Source organism: Trachemys scripta, chromosome 5 (assembly GCF_013100865.1).
Source record: "Trachemys scripta elegans isolate TJP31775 chromosome 5, CAS_Tse_1.0, whole genome shotgun sequence".
Taxonomy (NCBI): domain Eukaryota; kingdom Metazoa; phylum Chordata; order Testudines; family Emydidae; genus Trachemys; species Trachemys scripta.
The window spans coordinates 83,844,598-83,869,980 of NC_048302.1; the positions used below are offsets into that span (position 1 = coordinate 83,844,598).

At 40.9% G+C, this 25,383-nt stretch overlaps 1 protein-coding gene across 1 annotated transcript in view; it reads left to right on the forward strand.

Moving 5' to 3' along the window:
• Positions 1-24,893, forward strand: part of MTMR7 (myotubularin related protein 7) — a 96,415-nt gene extending 71,522 nt beyond the window's left edge. The window contains exons 7-13 of the mRNA XM_034772523.1: positions 6,470-6,579; positions 10,222-10,347; positions 10,990-11,039; positions 17,185-17,385; positions 19,551-19,691; positions 23,371-23,497; positions 24,102-24,893. Of these exons, the coding sequence (XP_034628414.1) occupies positions 6,470-6,579; positions 10,222-10,347; positions 10,990-11,039; positions 17,185-17,385; positions 19,551-19,691; positions 23,371-23,497; positions 24,102-24,461 (1,115 nt within the window). The 3' untranslated portion in view covers positions 24,462-24,893. The remainder of the gene's footprint in view (positions 1-6,469; positions 6,580-10,221; positions 10,348-10,989; positions 11,040-17,184; positions 17,386-19,550; positions 19,692-23,370; positions 23,498-24,101) is intronic.
• The last annotated feature ends 490 nt before the right edge of the window (positions 24,894-25,383 follow it).

Below are 25,383 nucleotides of genomic sequence, written 5' to 3' on the forward strand. Positions count from 1 at the left end.
AAAAAAAACACCAAGCTGCGTGGGATACTAATGTGCTTTGGCTCTAAAATGATGCAAAAGTTCATCAGATGGGACCATGCCCAAAACCCCGATCAAGCAACATCATTTATTTATTATGTATCTATGGTCTTAACATCTCACACAGTGTGGGAACTAAACATCTCAGCATCTATTTTAAAGAAGACAGCGTGTTGAAGCAGTCTTTTTTTTTCTTACAATCTCCCATCTATAAACCTGGAAGGATTGATAAAAATTAGAAGTTTGAGAGGCCCAGGCCATAATTACAGGTACCAAAATATTTAAGCACATCACCATTATATTGAATCTTTTACTGAGCCTTATGGCTTTCAGCTCGGGAGGACAGGTTATGTCTGTTTTAAGAGTCAGAAAATCAAATTTAAAACAGTTGAAGATGTTTTATAATATACAAACATGTACTCTGGAGCCTTTCTCTTCTCCCAGTTACAGTAGCATGCCATCATCTGCTTCTCTTGTTGGCCTTTTTCAAAAGGTCTTGCCTAAACTGTTCACAAAAAGTAATTCTGATTCAAAAAAAGAACAGGAGTACTTTTGGCACCTTAGAGACTAACATTTATTTGAGCATAAGCTTTCATGGGCTAAGCCCACTTCTTCGGATGCATAGGAGACAGATAATATTAATATACATTTAATACTAGTTTTAAACCTTTTTATCAATGTGTATTTAGCTTAACCCAGTCCATTCTACAATGTAAATGTTTATTTTTCTTACTTTCAAGCAAATATTTAGATATTAACACGCACAATGTCTGCTGAGTGTGAGACATTGTGGAACATTTCAGGGAACATAGAAATCTTTTAAAAGAGTAAGCTATGGATGCTGATCGAAAGTGATTTCAGTTTACCATGTGCTGCTGCTGGTTTTAAGTGGTCAGTGTGGAGAAGAATATATGGAGACACAGAGCACCTGTTTCTGATCTCCCATTGGCATAAAATAGGGGTACAGTAACTCCTCACTTAAAGTTGTCCCAGTTAACATTGTTTTGTTATTAGTTTGCTGATATATTAGAGAACATACACGTTTAAAGTCGTGCAATGTTCTGTTACAAGGTTGTTTGGCTCGCCCTGCTCTGCCCACCCGGCGTTCTAGCCAGGGAGAGGGCAAGCCCCTAACCCCGCTCCCTGGCAGGAGTGCCAGGTGGGCGGAATGGGGCAAGCCCCCATGCCCCAACCCCTCTACACGCCTGTTTCAACCAAGCTTCACAATCATCATTGCTGAGTACAGTATTAAATTGTTTGTTTAAAATTATTTAAAACTTATAATGTATATATATATAATGTCTTTTGTCTGGTGAAAATTTTCCCCCTGGAACCCAAAACCCCCATTTACATTAATTCTTATGGGGAAATTGGATTTGCTTAACATTGTTTTGCTTAAAGTAGCATTTTTCAGGAACATCACTACAACGTTAAGTGAGGAATTACTGTACTGTAATTCCATTGACGTCAGTGGAGTTAAGATGGAGCAAGAGGAGAATTGGTTCTTGAGTCTAGGATAGTGAAGGTTGCATATGGCTCTTCTATGATGGATCTCAGATAAATTCTCGATAGAGCTGGCTGAATTCTTTTTGACTGAACAGTTTTCCGTCGGAAAATCCAGTTTCTTTGAGACTGAAACATTTCACAGGTACATGTCAATTGTGAAGAAGAAATTTTCTATGGGAAAATGTCAAAACAGTTCATTTCAATTTTGTTTTGATAAAGTAAAAATATTTCTTTTTGGCTTTATCAATTGATGTAATTTCATTTTGACATTATTGTATATTGATGAATGTATTTAATATTATATATAATTTATATTAAGATTTACACATCCAAAACAACTTGATGATTGTGAATAAAATTTTTTCAGAATTTCCATTCCAGGAGAAGTTTTGAAATTTTGTCTTTTTGTCCTGATTCAGAATGAAAACAGATTTCAAAATGTCAGAATTTTCCATGGGATGAAATTCCATTTTCCAACCAGCTCATTCTTTGCTAATTAGTGTGAAAGAATTTAACTGTAATACTAGGTTACACACTTAATGACTAAGGGAAAATCCTACCCCTCTGTTCACCCATGGGAGAACTCAAACAGTGGATGAACTGCACATCCATTGCATGGGGAAGCCCGCTTACAAAGGGGCTGAGTACTGCAGTGGCTTAATGTGCTGGAACATAGGGGTGATATATGTGCAGTAGAGAGAAATACCTGAAACTCTGGAACAATGATTACAACCACTATTCGTCTTCATTCTGTGGAGGAACACATCTGTTGCAGCACCCCACACCCTAATTACCCTTCCTCAGTTTTGTTCCATTTTGCTTTACCCTCCCCCCTCCCCCAACAGGATTTAGTCCTAAGTTTAAGGACAATAAACTTTCACTGAATTGTTGTCCAAATGAATACAAAAGTAATGTTTAATGTACTGAATGATATTAACGAAGGGCCAAATTCTGGCCAGTGCTCCACATGCGCACCTCAGAAGATCCACAGCCGACATTTGGAGTGCTGGGCAGAAGTTGGCTGACCGTATCCTGCCTCCTCTGAAAAGCTGCAGGGAGATTGCTCCTCATATGTCTGGACGGACATAACAGGGCATGGCCAAAGGGTCAGGCAGTGTGGTCCACACCCTCGTGTGTGTACATGTTTGTGGTCACTGTGACCAGGTAATAGCCCTTATGCGCAACCCTCTGCCAAGTCATTCCTGTGCTAAGCAGAAAAGAATGCCCAAGGGAGCTGTGTGTAGGGCTGGTCTCAGCCAAGTAGGGTAACCAGATATCCCGATTTTATAGGGACAGTCCCGATATTCAGGGCTTTTTCTTATATAGGCTCCTATTACCCCCAACTCCTGTCCCGATTTTTCACACTTGCTATCTGGTCACCCTATAGCCAAGATTGAGGGGCCCATTAATATTGATTTGGTAGCATATTTGTATTCCTCATTGTGTGAGTTTAGCTCCTGTTTCCAGGTGGCAACCAGAATTTGATCTGTTATGATTTTTACATTTAGATGATGCACAACATGCTCTTCGTCTGTATTTGAACAAAAAAAATAGTGAGTAGGGACTTCTCTTCTATTAATATTAGGAGCATCAGTTGCTTAGATAGGAACAAAACCTATGGTCTTTGGACTTCACTGGGAGTTTTGCTTGGGTAAGCACTGCAGGGTTTGGCTCACAGACTTTAACCCAGTAGTCTCCAACCTTTTTACGCCCAAGATCACTTTTTGAATTTAAGGGCAACCCAGAATCTACCCTGCCCCTTTCCCAAAGCCCCACCCCACTCACTCCATCCCCCCCCCCTTCTCTGCTGCTTGCTCTCCCGCACCTCACTCACTTTCACTGGGCTGGGGTCGGGGGTTGGGATTTGGGAGGGGGTGCGGGCTCTGGGCTAGGGCTGAGGGGTTCGCAGTGTGGGAGACACTCTGGGCTGAGTCTGGGGCAGAGAGTTTGGGTGCAGGAGGGGGTGACCACTGCTTTAACCCTTCCCCCAACTGAGCAAAGGCCAGCTTTAGGATTTGTGGGGCCTCAAGGTGCCAGAAATGGGAAAATTAATCCAACAGTTGCCTCCCCATCTGGTGCTATTGCTGGTGGGCACTATAGATCTGACAGTATGCTGTTTCTTCTCCCACTCCAGTCCAATTACTGGGGAGAAAAATAAGGGCAGCCTATGAGTTGCTGAGCTTCCATACAATGTACTGCCCCAAGTGGCTCCTTGATTTTCCTGTGCATAAAGTCATCTCTGCCCCATACCCTCCTCCATGTGAAATAGCTGCAGAGCCTTTTATAGTTCAAACGTTTTGATTTCTTTTCTTCTGATACACAGATATTTTTGTGGCTTCATGTATGTTTTGCCTAGTAACTGAATTCAGCATTAGTTGAATTTAGTATTAAACTACAGATCAGTAGCCAGCATCACAGATCAGTAGCCAGTATCACTTAAAATATGTGGCATATGTCTCTAATTTGGGACAAAATGGCCTTTGCTCAGTAAAATGGTAAGTAAATATTGATTCTGATTTGGTAGCAGGTATGAGCAAAGTAGTATTTCAGCTTTACCCTGGGCTTTTGCAAACAGAGCCAGCAACTTCAATTAAAATTCAACTACTAATTGCTTATGCTCCCATCTGCACAGGAGCATTAATCATTTGAAAGACTGTTTGCTTTCAATACTATTACTCAGGGTTTTTTTTAAGCATTTCAAAAATGACTTGTAAAATAAACTTCTGTGAGAACCTCTGTGTTCAAAGATTGAAATGCTTTATATAATACACGTTAGGCTACTGTGCCTTAGAATGAAAAAGGGTTAAAAAAGTCAGAAATTGAGACCTGGGGTGGACTAATTATGAATTTTGCTTATAGAGTGAAATCCTGGCTACACCGAAGAAAATGGAAATTTCTTTCTTAGGATCAAATTTACCGATGAGAAAAACTGGTGCAGCTGTACCCAAGTCACCAGAGTTGCATGGTCTTATGTCTGTGATGGATATGGCACATGAAACTTTATAATGGCTGACACAGAATTTTGTTGTCCTTTTAAAGAATGTTTTTTACTGGATTGAGACCACATGCCAGATTTCAGATCAGAGCGAGGTGCTTTTTTATTTTTTGATATTTTTTTTTTGGCCAATGTTACTAATTTTGGAATAGTTAAAAAGAGAGAGAGAGAAAGAGGGAGAATGAAGACAGACACTTAACAGTGGGATGAAACTATATCATACAGACTAAAAAAAATTCAGACATTTTATAGAGATGAAAACATGTTAATGTTATAATAATTTGTGTGTAGCATATAAGATTTCAACGGATGAATTTTCATGTAATATATCATGTCCAATTTTCACTCAGAGATGGTTTAACAGGACATCTGAATCCCATGTTAGGTACATAAGTTCTCATTGTGTATATCTACATATTGATTTAGCATTCACATTTGGGATTTGGACATCCTATTAAAGCCACCAACATTGGAAAGATGAGCTGAGCAACTCTCCCTCCCCCCAATATTTGCTATCTGCTTTGAATGTTCTATGAATTGTGTGTGTTATTTCAAAATTAAAGGGAAATAATTAATAGAGATTATAAGCTCTTTGAGGCAGGGGCTATCTTTTTATTGTGTGTTTGTCCAGTTCTGGGCACCAGGGGGTCCTGGTCCACAGCTAGAGCTCCTAAGTGCTACAGTAATACAAATAAAAAAAAAAAAAAAACCACAAGAGAAATCTTCACCCAGGATAGTCCAGCTAAATGGTGTTGTAATTTCAAGTTAGACTCTTGCTGAGATCATGGCTGTTGGGATTCCCTCTCAGACCTTTTCCACTTGGCTTGTCCAGAACACCTCAGCAAGTTTCAGGAGAACACTTGTCTGCACTTCCACTAACGTATACCAAGAAAATAACTTTTGGAATAATAGGTGGGCTTCTAACAAACAGTATTGATTCTTTGTGAGAGAAAAATTGTTCTCAATGGATTGGTGCAATGGGCAATGTCTCTGGCAATAGTGGACGAAAAGGGGCCCCTGCTGTATCACAAGAGGTGCCTTGGAGCCCGCAGGCAGCCAAGAGAATGGATTTTATTCACCCTGTCCATTTGCAGGGTATCCAGATAAACATCAAATATTTTTGCTGTATACAGGGCTTCTGAATGTCAATCTTGGATGCTTAGCCCAGCACATATATGAATAATATGACCATTTACCTTCATAACTGCTGATTAGAGCATAAGAATGTGGGATTTAGATTTCCTGATACATTTATTTTCAATATTATTTAACTTCTTTAGGACCTTCTATCTGAGGAGCTCAAATTGTTTTCACAGTATTATTGAGTTAATACTCAGAACCCTTCTTACAGATGGGGAAATTGAGGTACCGTGAGATTAAGGCCAACAGCTTCAATGGCTGGCTTAATTTCTTTATGGCCAAATTAATGGCCACTTTTGAAAATTTTATCCTGCAGGACTTGGCCAAGGTCACACATGAAATCTGTGGCAAAGCTGGGGGGGAAACCACAATCCTCTTGACTCCAACTTCTGATAATTAATCACAGGATCACCCTTCCCCACTATCATGGATTTCATTGCTACTGTTAAAATGGTTATGCGTATGGAAAACCTGCACCACAGAAGAAATATTTATATAAATTCCAAAGTACTGCGTGGGAATCTTTTAAAAGAAGCATTTCTCTTATAAGTTTTGTAAAACCTACTTTTTTTTTAACAACTTTTTTTTTACACATTGGGCCAAATTTCACTCAGCGCTGTCCCTTTAATTTATGCTTTCATACATGCTGTATAGAACCTTAAATATACTTAAAAGTAATCTTTCCATTTCAGAATATGTCTGTTTTATGCAGAGAATCTGCAAACGTATCAATACTTAGATTGAATAGTAAGTCGGAACCTACGAGTTAAAATGTTATGTTGTGCATTAAAAACGTGACTTACTTTGCAGTTTGTGAGCTGAAGTCCCCTTCTATGAGTGACTTCCTGTGGGGCCTGGAGAATTCTGGCTGGCTAAAACACATCAAAGCCATCATGGATGCGGGCATCTTCATTGCAAAGGTAAATTATGTAAAACTAAATCAAAACTGATTGACCTGATGCAGAAAACTGAGGGCCAGAGTCACTGCTGGTGAAACTCCATTGACTTAGATGAAGTTACACTAGAAAATAATCTGGCCCTAAATGTGTAATGTTTCTGTGATGGGAGAAGAGACAATTTTTAGTGTGGCAAAAGTTGTCATTTGGACACTTTGCTTGTAAATTAGTGTTTTATTCCCTTCTATTCTTGTGCGCTAATTACCTGAATTGCAGTGCTGCCTCCACTAACCAATGTTGTATATCTTAATTTCCTAACTTTTCCCTGCAGACAGTTGCTAAACCTGTTTCTCCTTAAGTTCCCCTTGTTGCAAGTTAAGTGTTGCAGCACTACATCTAGGTATGATTGTTCCTGTGCACACATGTCAATCTTAATTATACTCTGGTCCCACATATTTAATGGCTCAACTTCATTTGTCGCCTGAACCAACTCCTGTATGTTACCAAAGTTACAGTATGCAGTGTTGTGACCATGTCGGTCCCAGGATATTAGAGAGACAAGGCAGGTAAGGTAATATCTTTTATTGGACCAACTTCTGTTTGTGAGAGAGAGACAAGCTTTCAAGCTTACACAGAGCTCTTCTTCAGGTCTGGGAAACTTACTCAGAGGGCAGGTCTACAGTACAAACTTCCACTGATGCAGCTGCGTAGCGCTTCTGGTGAAGATGCTCTAAGCCAGGGATTAGCAACCTTTGGCACATGGCCCACCAGAGTAAGCCCCCTGGCAGGCCGGGCCAGTTTCTTTACATGCCACATCAGCAGGTTCAGCCGATCGCAGCTCCCTCTGGCCGCAGCTCACCGCTCCAGGCCAATTGGGGCTGTGTGAAGCAGCGGCTAGCACATCCCTTGGCCCACACCGCTTCCCACAGCCCCCATTGGCCTGGAATGGCAAACTGTGGCCAGTGGGAGTTGAGATCAGCTGAACCTGCCGACGCGGCAGGTAAACAAACCAGCCCGGCCCGCCTAAGCAGTTAACACATATTTCAAGGGACCATTCAAGATAAGTGGCCTGTTAACTCTCCTCCAGTCATAGGGCAGAAAGCTTGTGGGAGTGGGGAAAGCATCTGGTGGGGAGGGTAGTAGTGTTAGTGGGTTATAGACTGTTGTAATAAGCCATAAATCCAGTTTCTCTATTCAGTCCATGATTTTTAGTGTCTAGCAAAGTTATGAATTTATGCTCCTAGTATTAACTTACTTAACTAAACAGTTTTCAAAGGGGTAGCCATATTAGTCTGTATCGGCAAAAACAACAAGGAGTCCTTGTGGCACCTTAGAGACTAACAAATGTATTTGGGCATAAGTTTTCGTGGGCTAGAACCCACTTCATCGGATGCATGGAGTGAAAAATACAATAGGCAGGTATAAATATACCGCACATGAAAAGATGGGAGTTGCCTTACCAAGTAGGGGGTCAGTGCTAACGAGGCCAATTCAGTCAGGCTGGATGTGGCGCATTTCCAACAGTTGACAAGAAGGTGTGAGTATCAACAGAGGGAAAATTACTTTTTCTAGTGACCCAGCCACCATCTTTTCATGTGCTGTGTATTTATACCTGCCTACTGTATTTTTCACTCCATACATCTGATGAAGTGGGTTATAACCCACAAAAGCTTATGCCCAAATAAATTTGTTAGTCTCTAAGGTGCCACAAGGATTCCTCATTGTTTTAACTAAACAGTGTTAACGAAACAATCTGTTCCATTTTGTATTTATCTGTCACACTCTAAGTTTCCCAGTCCTGAAGGTTTGAAAGCTTATCTCTCTTGCCAATAGAAGGTGGTCAAATAAAAAATATTACCTCACCCACCTTGTCTCTCTGTTACCAATGTCTAATTCATGAGAAGCCTCTTCTCTGCATACTTACCTATTTGTCCCAAGAAGCAGTTGCTTATAGTTCTGAGAAATTATTTATCCCAGTATTTTGCATTTACTGTCACTGTTCTACTTTTGAGGCTGTTATTACTGTCCCAACTAGTGTATTTTATTGTAAAGACCTGGTGTTTCTGGCTAGAGCAGTTCTACTTCATGGTATTCTACTCAGAAATTTTATTTTGTTAGTCCGTAGTATCTTGTGTTTAATGCTATTCCCCTGCCTATTGTTTTTTAGTGAATAGGAATTATGCTATCCCTTTGATAATCGCATACGCCTCATGTTTCTGAAATGTCAACTACTTGTAGGTCTTCCTAATGTCAGACACTCCAGCTCTCTCATTTTTGCTCTTCTAGTGGTAATTAATATATAAGTGTTTACGTGACTATTTTTTTTAAATGATGTGCCCACTCTCATGTTTTTGCTGACACTCAGTAACTATCAGAGTTCTCTTTCTTGCTTTGCTTCTGCCTTTCCCATATGCAGCTGTAACTGTCTGTTTTATCCCCAAAACAGGCTAGATATACGTGTTTGTCTATCTATAGTAGAATTCAGTAGGTGAAGTTTTGGCCCCACTAAAGTCAATTGGCATTTTGCCATTGACTCCACTGCTGTCAGGATTTCACTCATTCACCTCAGCACTTGCCATCTTTCCCCTACTGGCGAGTTTAAGTAATGTCTGCAAATCATCTTTATTTTTGTTGCATATGTGCCCACCATCTTCCTGTTTCTCTCTGTTTTGGAATGCAGATCTACTTGTATAATTTTGGATCCTGGATAAAAAGCTACTTGGAATTTTTGCTCTATTTCTGGCTAGTCTCTAGTATCCAGATTTTTACCCTTGCTGAATGTTAAATATTGGCATTTTGCCCACATGATTCCATTATCTGCCTCCTAAAATAAACATTGGTGATTCATTATTAGTCATTGTTCCACTTCCATTTAAAGTTTTCAAGAGTTTATTTGTTTAGATACTATCTTTCTTAACTCATTTTATTTTTCTCCATTGAGATTTAAGTACAGCTTTCTTTAGAAATCATAAAGAAACAAAAAAGGGCAACAGCCTTATTTAAAATAAATCCTTTTAATCCACAATGAGATCTAACTTCCCCAAAAGGATCTCTCAGGTTTACTAAACATAACCCCTTCCTTGTATACATCACTTATACTATGCATGAAACAGCTCTCTTCCTGATAATGTAAATGAAGATTACAGACTTCAAATCTTGCATATCGAATATGGACATGTATCATAAACACAGGCTTCCTCTGAAGTCCCTCTATGTGCTTTGTGGTCTGATACTCTTGTGTTTAGTAAGGTCCTTGAACTGAGGAAGCTATTTTTCAGATGGAGATACTACTGCTATCAGTCTAGATACCTTAGGTACTTACATATCCACTGTTACCATGGTATCTGAGTACCTCACATTCTTTAATGCAATTACCCTCACAATATACCTCTCAGGTAGGGAAGAGTTGCTATCCCCATTTTATAGATAGAGAAATTGAGGCACAGAGAGGCTCATTTGAAATCAATAGGAGTTAGGCACCTAAAAAGCTTTTGATGACCTGGGCCTTGGCTTACACAGGAAGTCTGTAGCAGTGCAGGCCTTCTGAACCCAGGCCTGCCCCATGCTAGGCTAGCACCCTAAACCATTTTGACTAGCGTGCATCTCTACTGTTACTCATTGCCATAACCTTATTTACTACTTCTGTGAATCTTTCTGTATTTTTAGGCTGTGGCAGAGGAAGGTGTGAGTGTTCTTGTTCATTGCTCAGATGGCTGGGACAGAACAGCTCAGGTTTGCTCTGTAGCAAGCCTTCTATTAGATCCATTTTACCGAACTATAAAGGGATTTATGGTAAGCAAGCCTATTTTACAGAGGGCGTAAATGTTCTATGACATCATGTGCACAGTATTAACACTAATGTTCTTTGTGTGTGTAGAGAAAATAACCTTTTTCTTAAAAATGTCTTTTTTTCTTAAGTAGAAAGTTTTAAAAAAAACAAAGTGGTTCAAATTATCAACGCCAAATTATCCAAATTAACATCAAACATTTGGTTCCATCAAGTGCAGTCCGTCTTTGTTTTTTGAACCATGACAAAAAAACTGTTTTGTTGCCCAAGATGTTGTTTTGGGGGCATAAGTTTATATTTAGGATAAAATTTTCAAAGATGGGCACTGAAGTTTTGCCTATCAAAATTGGGTGCAAATCAGGGGTCGGTTTGGGGAAAACACATTTGAAATCTGTTCCTTTTCAACAAGGAGACCGATGTACAAATTGGCTCTGGCAGAGTATGCACGAATGTTTACCAACCTTATGGTCATTCCTGCAAAGATAGGTTTACAAGGCTTGTAGAGTTTAATAAAAAATGATAGGTGGTCATTCGGAATCAAGCTTTGTTGAAATACAGCAGTGCTCATTTCCATCATTCTTTTGCTTGCTCTAAAAATTAATCTTGATTCCATTACATGACACTTAAGTGCACTTTTCTCATTTTAGGTATTAATTGAAAAAGATTGGGTTTCCTTTGGGCACAAATTTAATCACAGGTAAGGGTACTCTCAGGTTTGTTTTCAATATACACTTTTTTCATAAGGTAGGGTCAGCTCTCTGCTGGTGCTATTTTAATTTGATTTTCAAATGGCAATGAGAAAGTAAACTAACATGATGCCCTCAAGTTATTCCTCATAACTTTTTTTCATTATTTATTGGAAAATAAAATTGAAATGTTATTTTTTTTACCATTCTTTCCCCATTGTTTACTATTGAGTATATTGGATGCTTGTCTTGTGCTTACTTTTACCATTGAAGCATTTATTTTGGAGAGAAATTTCTATTGTAGTCAATAGGAGTTCTGCCATTGACTTCAGTAGGAGACAGGATTTCACTCATGCAGAATTAAGGCCCAGATCAGGAAAGCATCCCTACTCAGGACAGCACTTAACTTTAGGCATGTGCTTAAGTGCAGTTGACATCAAGGATCTGTGATCTGAGAGCTACTCAGTCTATAGGCAAATATTCTGTCAAATTAAAACAAAACATATTTCAAGTAAAGGGAATATAAAATGTATTGATTTTACAAATTGTTTTATGCCTCCAAATATCATAAGAACGGCCACACTGGGTCAGACCAATGGTCCATCTAGCCCAGTATCCTGTCTTCCGATGGTGGCCAATGCCAGGTGCTTCAGAGGGAATGAACAGAACAGGTAATCATCAAGTGATCCATCTCCTGTTGTCCACTCCCAGCTGCTGGCAGTCACATACTAGAGATACCCAGAGCATGGGGTTGTATCAATGACCATCTTGGCTAATAGCCATTGGTGAACCTATCCTTCATGAACTTATCTAATTCTTTTTTGAATCCCGTTATAGTTTTGGCCTTCACAATATTCCCCTGGCAATGAGTTCCACAGGTTGACTGTGAGTTGTGTGAAGTACTTTCTTTTGTTTGCTTTAAACCAGCAGCCTATTAATTTCATTGAGTGACCCCTGGTTCTTGTGTTATGTGAAGGTGCAAATAACACTTCCTTATTCACTTTCTCCACACCATTCATAATATCAAATTTCCCCTCAGTTGTCTCTTTTCCAAGCTGAAAAGTCCCAGTTTTATTAATCTCTCCTCATAGGGAAGCTGTTCCATACCCTTAATCATTTTTGTTGTCCTCCTCCAATTCTTATCCATCCATCCATCCATCCATCCCTTTACTAATGGTTCCTAACATTTTGTTAGCTTTTGTAACTGCTGCTGCACATTGAGCAGATGTTTTCAGAGAACTATCCACAATGACTCCAAGATCTCTTTCTAGAGTGGTAACAGCTAATTTAGATCCCATCATTTTATATGTATAGTTGGGATTATGTTTTCCAATGTGTATTACTTTAACGTTTATCAATATTGAATTTCATCTGCCATTTTGTTGCCCCATCACTCAGTTTTGTGGGATCCTGTTGTAACTCTTAGTTAACCCCAAAGCAGACTGCTATCTTGAGTAATTTTGGATTACCTACAAATGTTGTTACCTCACTGTTTACCACTTTTGCCAGATCATTTATTAAGATGTTGAACAGCATTGGTCCCAGTACAGATCCCTGGCAGACACCACTCTTTACCGCTTTCCATTGTGAAAACTGACCACTTATTCCTGCTCTGTTGACTCTTCCCCAACAAATCGTGGTCATCTATGTGTGTGATAATTTTATTCTTTACTATAATTTCAACCAGTTTACCTGGTACTGAAGTTGAGTTTACCAGCCTGTAATTACCAGAATTACCTATGAAGCCTTTTTTTAAAATTGGCATCACATTAGCTGTCCTCCAGTCATCTGGCACAGAAGCTCATTTAAGTGACAGGTTACATACCACACTTAGTAGTTTTCCAATTTCATATTTGAGTTCCTACAGAACTCTTGGGTAAATACCATCTGGTCCTGGTGACTTATTACTATTTAGTTTATTAATTTGTTCCAAAACCTCCTCTATTGACACCTCAATCTGAGACAATTCCTCAGACTTGTCACCTAAAATGAATGGCTCAGGTGTGGGAATCTCCCACATATCATCTGCAGTAAAGACAGATGCAAAGAGTTCATTTAACTTCTCTGCAATGGCTTTATCTTCCTGGAGTGCTCCTGTAGCACTTTGATCATTCAGTGCCCCCACAGATTGTTTGTTAGGCTTCCTGCTCCTTGTGTACTTAATTTTTTTTTTTTTTTTTTTGCTGTTAGGTTTTGAGTCTTTTGCCAGTTTCTCTTCAAATTCTTTTTTGGCCCGCCTAATTATACATTTTTACTTGACTTGCTAGAGTTTATGATCCTTTCTGTTTTTCTCAGTAGGATTTAATTTCCAATTTTTAAAGGATGCCTTTTGGCCCCTAACAGCTTCTTTTACTTTGTTGTATAGCCATAGTGGCACTTTTTTGGTCCTTGTACTGTTTTTTTTAATTTGGGGTATCCATTTAATTTGAGCCTCTATTATGGTGTTTTTAAAAAGTTTCCATGCAGCTTGCAGGCATTTCACTTTTGAGACTATACCTCAGGGGTCAGCAACCTACGGCATGCTTGCCAAAGGTGGCACACGAGCCGATTTTTAATGGCATGCCGGCCCCGCTCAGCCCCGTGCACGCTCCGCCTTACTTTCACTTCTAGGTTCCGACTGCTGGCCCCTTGCCAGCTGGGGTCCCGGCGGCCAGGACCCCGGCTGGCAAGGGGCCGGCAGCCGGAACCTAGAAGTGAAAGTAAGGCGGAGTGTGCACGGGGCTGAGCGGTGCTGGCCGATGCTGGGGCGCTCCCAGCTGGGGTCCTGCTGGTTGCTGGAACTCTCCTGCAGGCTGGTGCTGGTGGCCCCGTGCACTGGACTAAGCAGCAGGCAGTCAGGCGAGTGAAAGGGGCCGGCGGGAGGCGCGGTGGAGGTGTCCGCGTCCCAGCCTGTCCTGCTGCCCCTCTCTCGCCACTGTGGCTGGATACCAGGGCAGTGCAGGCACGTGCCGTCCCTGCGGCATGCGCAGCTGTGGCCCCTCGGGGGAAAGGGGAAGGGAGTGGCAGGCCAGGGGGTCTTCTGCCGCCACCCCCCATTTGCCTGCACATGAAGTGGCCCCACACAGCTGGCCCACAGCTCCCTTGGCAGGAACAGGAACAGCGTGGGGCAAGGACCCATCCACTATCCAGGTAACCTGGCTGCAACCTGGACTGTCCCAGGCCACCCCAAGACCCCTGTCCCTCCAGGACTTCCCCCCCTACACACACACCCCAGCCCCCTGCCCTGAGCCCCTCCTGCCACCCAACCCTGACTCCTGCACCCCCACATGCTCCCAGCCCTGATTCCTACATCATCCACATCCCCACCCCCTGCCCTGAGTGCTCCTCCACACATCCCCAGCCCCTGAGCTCCTCCCCCCAAGGGGGGTTGCAATATGACAGTACCTGTAATCAATTTAAGTTACTTTCACCCCTGCTGGAACCCCAGACCAGCAGCGGACTGAGCGGAGCGGCGGTGGGCTGAGCGGCTCATCCCGCTGCTGGTCTGGGGTTCCGGCCAGCGGCCCCGCTCAGCCCACTGCCAGCCTAGAGTACCGGCAGCCAGCCCATCTGCTCCTGGCCTCGACCCAGCGCTCTTCAGTCACCCCCTGCTGTAGCCCACATTGGAAAACTCAGCAAGGAAAAGCGAGGGCAAGGATCACACTAAACTGATAAGATCTGCATTTTAATTTTATTTTAAATGAAGCTTCTTAAATATTTTAAAAACCTTATTTACTTTATATACAGCAATAGTTTATTTATATAATATACATTTATAGAGAGAGACCTTCTAAAAACGTTAAAATGTATTACCAGCACGCAAAACCTTAAATTACAGTGAACTTGGCACACCACTTCTGAAAGGTTGCCTACCCCTGCTATACCTTTTACTTTCTGTTTAACTAGCTTCCTCATTTTTGTGTAGTTCCCCTTTCTGAAATTAAATGCTGCTTCTTTGGTGTTTCCTCCCATCTCTTCATCCCTCACAAGGATGTTAAATTTAGTTATATTATGATCATTATTACCAAGTGCTTCAGCTATATTCACCTCTTGGATCAGATCCTGTGCTCCACTTAAGATTAAATCAAAGAACTACCTCTCCCCTTGTGCATCCCAGGACTAGCTGCTCCAAGAAGCAGTCATTTATGGTGTCTAGAAACTTTATCTCTGCATCCCATCCTGAGGTGACACATATTCAGTCAGTATGAGGACAGTTGAAATCCCCCATTATTATTGAGTTTTCTATTTTTATAGTTTCTCTAATTTCCCAGAGCATTTCACAGTCACCACCACGATCCTGGTCCAGTGGTTGGTAGTATATTCCTATTGCTATACTCTTATTATTCAAGCATGAAATTTCTATCCAGAGAGATTCTATGGTACAGTTTGATTCATTTAAGTTTTTTTACTATATTTGACTCTATGCTTTCTTTTACATCTAGTGCCACTTCCCAACCTACTCTGTCATTCCTATATATTTTGTACCCTGGTATCACTGTGTCCTATTGATTATCATCATTCCACAAAGTTTTAGTGTTATATCAATATCCTCATTTAATACCAGGCACTTAAGTTTACCTATCTTAGTATTTAGACTTCTAGCATGTGTATACAAGCACTTATAAAATTTGTTACTTTTTAGTTGTTTGCCATTATGAGATACAATTGAATGGGACTCTTTTTCATTTGACTGTTTCTCTTCAGTTCCTACCTGTGCTTTATCAACTTCTACCTTCTCCTCCTTACTAGAAAAGAGAGAATCCCCATTAATAGAGCTTCTCGTAGTGATGTCTCTGTCCAAACCATGTGCTCCTACGTACCTGTCGACTTTCCCCCAGCCCTTGTTTAAAAATTCCTCTATAATGTTTTTAAATGTACATGTCAGCAGTCTGGTTCCATTTTGCTTTATCTGGAGTCCATCCTTCCTGCAATGGGTCCTTCTTTCCTAGTCTATAGGCAAATATTCCATCAAATTAAAACAAAAGGTACGTCAAGTAAAGGAAATATAAAACAATGTACTGATTTGACAAGTTGTATTATGCCTCCAAATCTCAACTGTCTTTTTTTGCTAATTAAACAATTTGCAGGCTTTTTGTCCATAATGTGAACATATGTCTAGTGTTCCCTGCTTTTGTGGGTTAAGTCAAGTCCTTAGAAAAACATTCAAAGCACAAAAGTTATGCTGAAGGTTCATTGTCATATTACTTGATTTCTCTATAGGCTGATGCTACAGTGACAGTTATTAAATAACATTCAATAATTAGAGGCAGTTTTTACTGGAATAAAGTTCTTATAAGATTCCAGCAAGAGTTTCAGTGGTTAAAATGACATTCTACAATATCTTTAATAATAATTTCTACAAGATATTGTAGGCATACAATCACCATTGATAACTGTAATCTCCTTAATGATACTGCTATGCCTCTTTGAGGCATTTAAGTAATGGCAGGTTCTAATTTAGAAGAAATTATTTTTATGATTTCCTACTCCGTTGGCCTATATATACTAGATACAGAACAAACAACTAAAGATACTTCCTCTTTTACAGGTCAAGGTCAAACATACAGCATATTGTCTCAACTGTATGCATTACATATTTTCAGTCCCCTCTTAATTGAGGTAATCCAGTGTGAACAACACCAGTAAACCTAATTCTATATAGAGAAGCGGTTCAAAGCACACCTGCTAACACAACAGAATGTAGCTGTGCCCTAGGATGCTCTCCCCAAGGAATTCCACCAACAGAGGGCAGCCTTAAACTACGATTGGAGGGTTTTTTGGAGGGGTGGGTGGGAGGGCACCATAAAAGTCTCTCAGCAAAGGTTGTCCTGGAGATGTGCTAATTAATAGTACATAGACTAAGGGTGTTCATGGACGTGAGAGACTTGCAGCGCACACTATTACCAGGTATAAAACAGCAGGGGACTCTGGAAGTTTCGCCACAGAGCTTCTCCTGTGTGCTCTGTTCCTGACTGGCAAGCACAGCACTCCTTTGGTTCTATGAACAGAGGTTTCCACACCTGCCTGATTTTGTGATGTGACTAAAAATTCACCATGAAACCCATGACTCAACTCTCTCCCACAAAGCATTTTTTTTCAACCATGTAGTGCTCTAGTTTTCATAAAGGATTCCTATTAGATTTCAGGTTATAATGGTAATATCTTGCATTATTTTAGGTATGGCTATTTAGATGGAGATCCAAAAGAGATATCCCCAGTTATTGATCAGTTCATCGAGTGCATTTGGCAGCTAATGGAACAGTTTCCTTGTGCCTTTGAGTTCAATGAAAGATTCCTGATCCACATACAACATCATATCTATTCCTGCCAGTTTGGTAACTTTCTGTGTAACAGCCAGAAGGAGAGGCGAGAGCTGAAGTATGATTTTTCTATTCTTTAACTACATAGGTATATGTGGGTTTTGCAGATTTTGTCTGTATTAAAGATTAAAATGTCTATATAAATTTGCATGCCACAAAGTGTAGCAATGTACAATTCTTGCCTGCCTTTATCTGGCAAGATAATTTAACAAAAAAAAGTTGAGCTTCTGTAATGTGCAATGCTGTGTATATAATCTATAGGTGGGAAAGGGATTTAGGGCCTTTCTTGAGCCTTGGCATACTCCTCAGTGTGATTGTTCACATCCCAGAGCTATGTATGTATGAGAAATCCATTTCCCCTCCTAGGGTTGAATCTTCAAGTTTCCCCAGAGCCAGATTCCTCTCTGTCCCACCCACTCCTTTTGGGTAAGGAACTGGGGTTCCTGCTGGTGACACCCTGGTTATCCTGGTCAGGGGAAACAGTGAACTGACCTCTTGCGCTGTTAGTTTTGTACTCTCTGATTGTACTGGAGTTCTTGGGTTCATCACATACTCATCCCACGAACTGACCAGCAGTACAAATTTCCTGGTTTCTTGTCCACTAGTCCCATTTTAAGGTCATGTGGATGGTCACCATAAAACTGTTCTAACCCACCCAGTGCACACAAATCATCTGGTGGCTCCCCTGGTTGCAGATGTACTCTCCCTTCTGGGTTGACACTTCCATATAAGTTATCTCATTGTGCTTTTGCAGCCCCAGAAATCTTTTCCTGTAAGCCTCAGGAGTCAGTTCAAGTTGAAGGATTGAGGCTTTTAAAAATTGTTCATAGTCCACAAAATCTGTCCCTACATTTGACTGTTTGCTTCTATGCCTCTTACTCCCAGTAAGGGGTGTTATAGACCAGAATGTAGGCAGTCATACCTAGTGGTCAGAGCAGTAGTGGTCAGGAACTATAGGTCAGAGACGGAGTCAGGAATCAAGCCCAGGGTTAGAGCCAGGGCATAGAAGCAGGGACTTGGAGCAAGACAGGAGTGCAAGAACTAGGAGCTGGACAGGAAGGCAGGAATCAGGAAAGAAGGCAGAATCCAACGTAGCATCCAGCCAAGGATTCCTGTAGTTGCTCAGACAACTTCCTGTGTCTCCTTCTGGCTTAAATAGTGAGTCTGAGCCACGCAAAGAGGCTGGACATCTCCTCCAGTTGGGAGCTTTGTGGGCAGTGCCTATGGTGAGCTAGGGTCCAGCAGCCCACGCTCCCTGCTGGTATCAGCAAGCTGCCATGTGGTGGCTGTGGCCTGGAGACCCAGGTTCAAGACCTGTGATTCCTCCAAAGGGCTCACCTTCCTTCCTGGGCTTCAGAGCCCAAGCTCCAGGCTGAGCCACAACATCTACAGTGCCTCTTTTTAGCACCATATGTCACACAGCACACAACTGTTTCAAATTGTATCTGCACAAACTGCTGATCCCCAGAACCTGCGGTGAGCCACCCACAGAAAAAAGTAGAACTTGGCATAACTCCTGTAGTCTGTAAGGGAATGGTGCCCCACTGGTAACTGGCCATTCCCCCTGGAAAGGCAGAGTCGCCATTATCTGGCACAGAGTGCTACTGTGGCTGCTCAGCAATCTGGTGCCAACTTGAAATGTCAGCACACTTGCATGTGGCTGAAATTCACCCATGGTGTGGAGAACCAGTGGAAGTCCTCTGTGGGAGGAGGGTTAATCACTGAATAAGTAGCTGCAGTGGAGTGCCTGACCCATTACATGCTGCAGGAAGTGTCTGTGCACCAGGCCCATGTAGGTCAGCAAGGCCAAGAAGAGTGGTGGAGAGCGAGGAGGTGTGGAAGAGGCCCGGGGATTCATGAATATACTGATTCAGTGGCCACAACACAGAACTGATACAAAGGATCAGTGGCTGCTGTTTCAACTCATAGAAGCCCTGGGCATGGGTCCCGAAATGGAGGCTACGTTTTTATTTACTCAACCCCCATACATTCCACGTCCAGTTACTCTGGCTTTTCAGAGGTGCATTGGATTTTACCTTTAAAATCCAATGAAGGAAAATGGGCCTCTACATTCTACAGCTATAATTTGTGTAATTTTCTTAAGAGGCTCTGAAGCTGATTGTAGTGACCAGCAAAGAGCACTGAAGTGTCTTCCCTAGTCTCTAGCTATACCTGCACCTCTGGAAAGCAGTTTATGTATTTTTCTTTTAAATCCTTTCTCAGAATTCGAGAACGAACATATTCGCTTTGGGCTCATTTGTGGAAGAATCGTGCAGATTACATGAATCCTCTGTATAGAGAAGACCACAGTCAGACCCAGGGGACACTGCGCCCACAGACAGCTCCCTGCAATTTCTTGTACAAGTAGGTGACTTCACTTATTGTTGCCATTGCACAGTGCAGGTTACTAGTGGGGTGTATTAGAACAAAACTTCTCATCTCAGAACTTAATCTTGTACTGTATATTTTATTCTAGTACATTGATAGATACAGTGGTAAATTCAGTGCCAGCTACAGTGAGTAAACTCCCTGCCTGCCAATACTCAGACAGGGCCTCTACACTATGTCACAGCATTGGATTAGCTACAAAAGAAGCTTGTGACTAAGACTGCATTGATAGTTGTGTGTGCTTATTACATGCATAGGCATTTGTTCCACTGTGGGTACTAGATTTCTGCCATATCAGATTTTGTGATGAATCTTTGATTCCCGGGGTCAATCAGCATCACAGGTGAAACAAGTGGTTTCAGAAAGATCATAGGATCTCACTCACATTTGTTAAAACAAGTACTCAGTAAATAAGCAAATAAAATACTCTGTCCAATGTTGCTGCTAAATTCTAGGTAACACTGGGAGGGTAACTTAGGCCCCACATATTTTTAGGTATTTACAAGTTTCTATAGAGGCTAATATCATCCAAAATGTTTCTATTGTTTTTTTCAAATAACAATCTATTTTGCTGCTAATACAAGAAAACTGAAAGTGATTAAAAATTATTATAAGTACAATTGAATATTTTCATATTCCAAGCTAAAGGATATGTTAAAATGTAAACAAACAACCTAAGTGATTAAAAATGAATTAATGTTAATATTCTTTCATGTTTAACACTCTAGGTCACATTTGTAACCCAGGTTTAAAAAAACAGTTTAACTAAAAACTCTAATTGTAATCTGTCAGTGTCCCTTTAGGTACAACGATATTTGCAAAAGAGATTTCCAAAATATGGGCCTGATACTGCAGACACTTACTCATGTGAGTAATCCCATTGACTTTAATCGACTACTTTGAATAAGGGTTTGCAGGATTGAGCTTTTTGTGTTAATGAATATAGGGTTAGGGGGGACATAACTAAATTAACATAGATTGTTTGGCAAAGAAAAAAGAAACCACTTAATACTAGGTAAAAATTTCCTAGAACTAGGGTGACCAGATGTCCTAATTTTATAGGGACAGTCCCGATTTTGGGGGCCTTTTCTTATATAGGCACCTACTACCCTCACCTCCGTCCCGATTTTTCACACTTGCCCTCTGGTCACCCTACCTGGAACAGCTCTGCCAGCCCTTTGGCTAGACAGATGAATTCTTAATTCAAGTCTGTTACTTAATCTGTCTGCTGAGCTACTTACGTAGATAGTCAGGTGCTGGCCACATGTTACCAGAGAATTAGAAAATAGGGGAGGAGTGATATTACACAATTATCCAAACATACTTATGGCATACACCCTCCTCTGAGCTGACTTTTCAGTTGCAGGCTAACAGGAACAGTTATTTAACTGAGAACTATGTCAACAATTCACACAAGATCACGCAGATGGGTGCATGGCTAAGGAGCAAATACACAGAAACTGGCTTGTAAAACCCCAGGCTGCTTCCACTTTCCTAAGGGCTTCTTTTTTAGCCTGGGTTATTATTTTACAGGTCTCTTACTTTAAATTAATTGTAGTGCAGTCTACAATAGCTTGGTATCACTAACCTGCAAAGATTTCATAGAATCAGTTGTTAAGGTCTCCTTTCAGGAATGCACTTTAGCATGTACTTAAATCCATCCATATTCTGCATGTTCTAAGCCCTGCCTCTCAAAGGGAGTTAGGTAAATCTGGGTTGGAGGAAAATGCCTACCTCCTTTTGGGATTCACAGCCATAAACACACACCTGGAGATGACACCTAAGCCAGTTTTTGGAAAATGCTAAACGAGGAGTCCCCCTTATAACCTTTAGTCCAGTAGCTAGGGTACTCACCCTGGATGTGGGAGACCTCAGTTCAATTCTACCCTCTGCATGATGGGGAGAAGGGATTTGAAGCTGGGTTTCCCCCCTTCCCACAAGAGTGCCCTAATCGCTAAGCTATGGGGTTATCCGGTCGGGTCTCTTGCAATCTCTCCTATTGGAGCTGTTCCACTGTGTATAAATAATTAATACAGGGAGGGGAAGAGACTCAAGTTCAGATCAGGCCTCCACATCGCGGGGTGGGGGGAGGTTGAACCCAGGTGTCCCACATCCTAGGTGAATGTGCTAACCACTGGGCTAAAAGTTATAAAAGGGGTGGGGGAGTGGGTGCAGGCACCATCCCTGCCATGTCTTCCTCTGTGCATTTTGTGTGGGTTTAGGGGTCAGAGAACACTTACTGGATCAGGCTCCGCAGGGGAGAGGGGCAGGGCAGGACCCCCAGTGGGGTTTAGGGATGAGATAAGCGTCTGGTGCCCAGACTGAGATAACTATGCATACGTTCACTGTCAGAAACTGAGATACCTAGGGGACTATAACAGTGGAAATTTAGATGCCTGTAGGGTTAGGCAGCAGCTATGTGGGGGTTTTGAGGATCTCAGTGATGCCTAAATATTGGATTTAGGCACCTAAAGTGGCTGTTAGACATCCAAGTGCTTTTGTGGATCTAGCCCTAAATGCTTTCCTGAATCAATCTGGGACCTAATTCTGAAAGATGTAGAGTATCTGAGCAGAACCAGCAGATTTCATTAGTTTCATTGAGAATTGTGGCACTCAGCACCTCTCCGGATCAAACCTATGATTGAACAGTGACAATCTGAGAAGAAATCATCATAATAAAATACTGTTTTACCCATGTGATACAGCAGGTGGAAACAGGCCCCATGAATCTGTCGGGTATTTCATAGACTGCCTTGTGAACACATATTGAGACATCTCTGTGCCAATATGTGTTGTTTTGTCTTTTAACATTAGGGTCAAATTTAGAGCAAGTGTAAATGGGTACAACTCCGTTGATTTCAGTGGAGTCATGGTTAGCTACACCAAGTACCCAAAAAGTACTTTTCTGCCAGGCCAACAAAACACAAACTCATCCTTGAGATATTTTTTGGCTCTTGTTGTTAAACATTTTTGTTAAATATGAATTTTTAAGTAACATTTCACACCATAACTTTTAGATGACGCTTCTGATTTTTTACCCAACTTTCCAGAAAAAAACTATGCTCAGATGAGCTGTGGCATACAAAACTTCAGGAGGACCAGTTGTTCTTGAGGAAAACTGGAGAGGGGCTAAAATTGGACTTATAATGGAAAGCTGGCTTCAAACTTAATTTTGATGCAGCTACTACTGCGGTATAGTATTTTTAAATAAAGGGTATAGAACAAATAAAAAATACAACTTAAGTTATTGTTCTTCTTAGCAAAGGTGTGTATTTATTTTGATAGAACATACATTTTTGTTGACAGTAAATACATTTAATAAGTTTAAAAGTTTTTTTTTTTAAAAAAGAATTACTATCACTCAGAACTCCAGACAGATTAGATCAAAGCTGTGGTCTAAATCAAATGTAGCCTGATGTTTCTTAAAATTGTATATAATTGATTTATGCCAGTATTAGTCTATAGATTTACATTCTTCTGCTTCTTTTTCATTGTCAGTCATACATGATCAAAGGTAGTAAAACATAATCTTGTGGTAGTAAATCTGTTTTTCAATTAACATCATGCAGTAAAGTGCTTACGTATGTTTAAGACCGTGTACTCCTGCATACCGTCTGCATTTAACACTTCTGATAGTCCCTGCTATCAATTCCAGGTTCTGGAGTGGTATGTATACCCGCTTTGAAAAGGGGATGCATCCCCGGCAGTCAGTTACCGATTACCTGATGGCAGTGAAAGAAGAAACTCAGCAGTTAGAGGAAGAGCTGAAAGTCTTAGAACAGGTAAAGACACTTGATCTGATTTCCCAGACTTCATATTCTCTAAATAAGGCTAGTTATTGGGGAAGTCTTTGATGAATTTCAGCTAAATAGGTAGTTTTTGTTCACCTTTCTACAGGACATGTGCAATGGAGGTCAGGCATAGATAATACCAAGATGGCAAGAATAATCCATAAATGTATACTATTACTTAAAAAGTGGTGGCACCTACCATCTGCTGTGTGCTTTTCAAACACAGAGGGAGTTTCTGGGACTGAACTCAATGGGAATTTTTTGCCTTTGACATCTGTAGAAGCCTGGAGTGGGTTTTTTTGGGGGATAGGGTGAAATTTTGCCCTGGTACCTGCACAAAACACACACACTCCCACAGAAGTTAATTTTTTTGGTCCCATATGGCATAAAGGCTGACATGATTAAAGGTCTGTGTAACCCCACTGCAGTTGAGGGAAGAATTCTGATTGTCAAATAAATAGTTGCAAAGGGCGTAAGTCAGATTTTGACCTTAAGTATTTACATTGTGCCCATCACCAAGGTATGCAAAAGCAGAATTGGGTCCGAAACTCGTGCATGTGTGTGTAATATATAAACTATATTGTTTCTCTTTCAGAGATTGGCAGATCTCAAAAAAGTGCAGTTAAACAATAGAAAAGAAAACTCTAAGCAACAAGACCACAACACACACTTAGGGCTTTCTACCTCTAACAACAGCATAGCTAACACACCCCAGGATTACATTAATAATGTGAAATCATTCCCATCCCGGAGCCCTTCACAAGGAGATGAAGAAGACTCAGCCCTGATTCTGACCCAGGACAACCTGAAAAGCTCTGATCCTGACCTCTCAGCCAACAGTGATCAGGAGTCAGGTGTGGAAGATTTGAGCTGCAGATCCCCAAGCGGTGGTTGTTGCCTGCCTAGTGAAGACAGTGGCAAAGATTCAGATGAGGCTGTGTTTCTCACTGTCTGAAATGACATCTGTTCATCAGATGAAGAACAGGCACTGTCCTTGAACATTTAAAAAAATTCCAAAGAAAAGGAGCTGTGCAATTGTGTATGTAAAGGTCCAGGCAGAACAACCACTTATTAGCTGTAATAAGACACAATGTTAATGAAAGGTAATCTCTGCTATTATGAACATTTATTTAAGCCCCTTGTGGTTGCTTCTTTTAACCTTATCAGAGCCATAAAGAATTATTAATTTATTTTTGCTTTCCAAATGTTATTTTTATATTTCCATAATTATGCCTACTGTACATAACTGTGTTTTTGTTGAGTATTTTTGCCTTGAAGGTAGCTGTGTACATTGTGGAAATATTGGATTTGTTTCTTAAAATTTTCAAATTTAACAATTTTGTGAAAAAATTTCTATTAAAATCCTTTCAAAAAAGATATACTGGCACTAGAAAAGGTTCAGAGAAGGGCAACTAAAATGATTAGGGGTTTGGAACGGGTCCCATATGAGGAGAGATTAAAGGGGCTAGGACTTTTCAGCTTAGAAAAGAGGAGACTAAGGGGGATATGCTAGAGGTATATAAAATCTTGAGTGATATGGAGAAAGTGAATAAGGAAAAGTTATTTACTTGTTCCATAATACAAGAACTAGGGGCCACCAAATGAAATTAATGGGCAGCAGGTTTAAAACAAATAAAAGGAAGTTCTTCTTCACACAGCGCACAGTCAACTTGTGAAACTCCTTGCCTGAGGTTCTGAAGGATAGGACTATAACAGGGTTTAAAAGAGAACTGGATAAATTCATGGAGGTTAAGTCCATTAATGGCTATTAGCCAGGATGGCTAAGGAATGGTGTCCCTAGCCTCTGTTTGTTAGAAGGTGGTGATGGACGGCAGGAGGGAGATGACTTGATCATTGCCTGTTAGGTTCACTCCCTT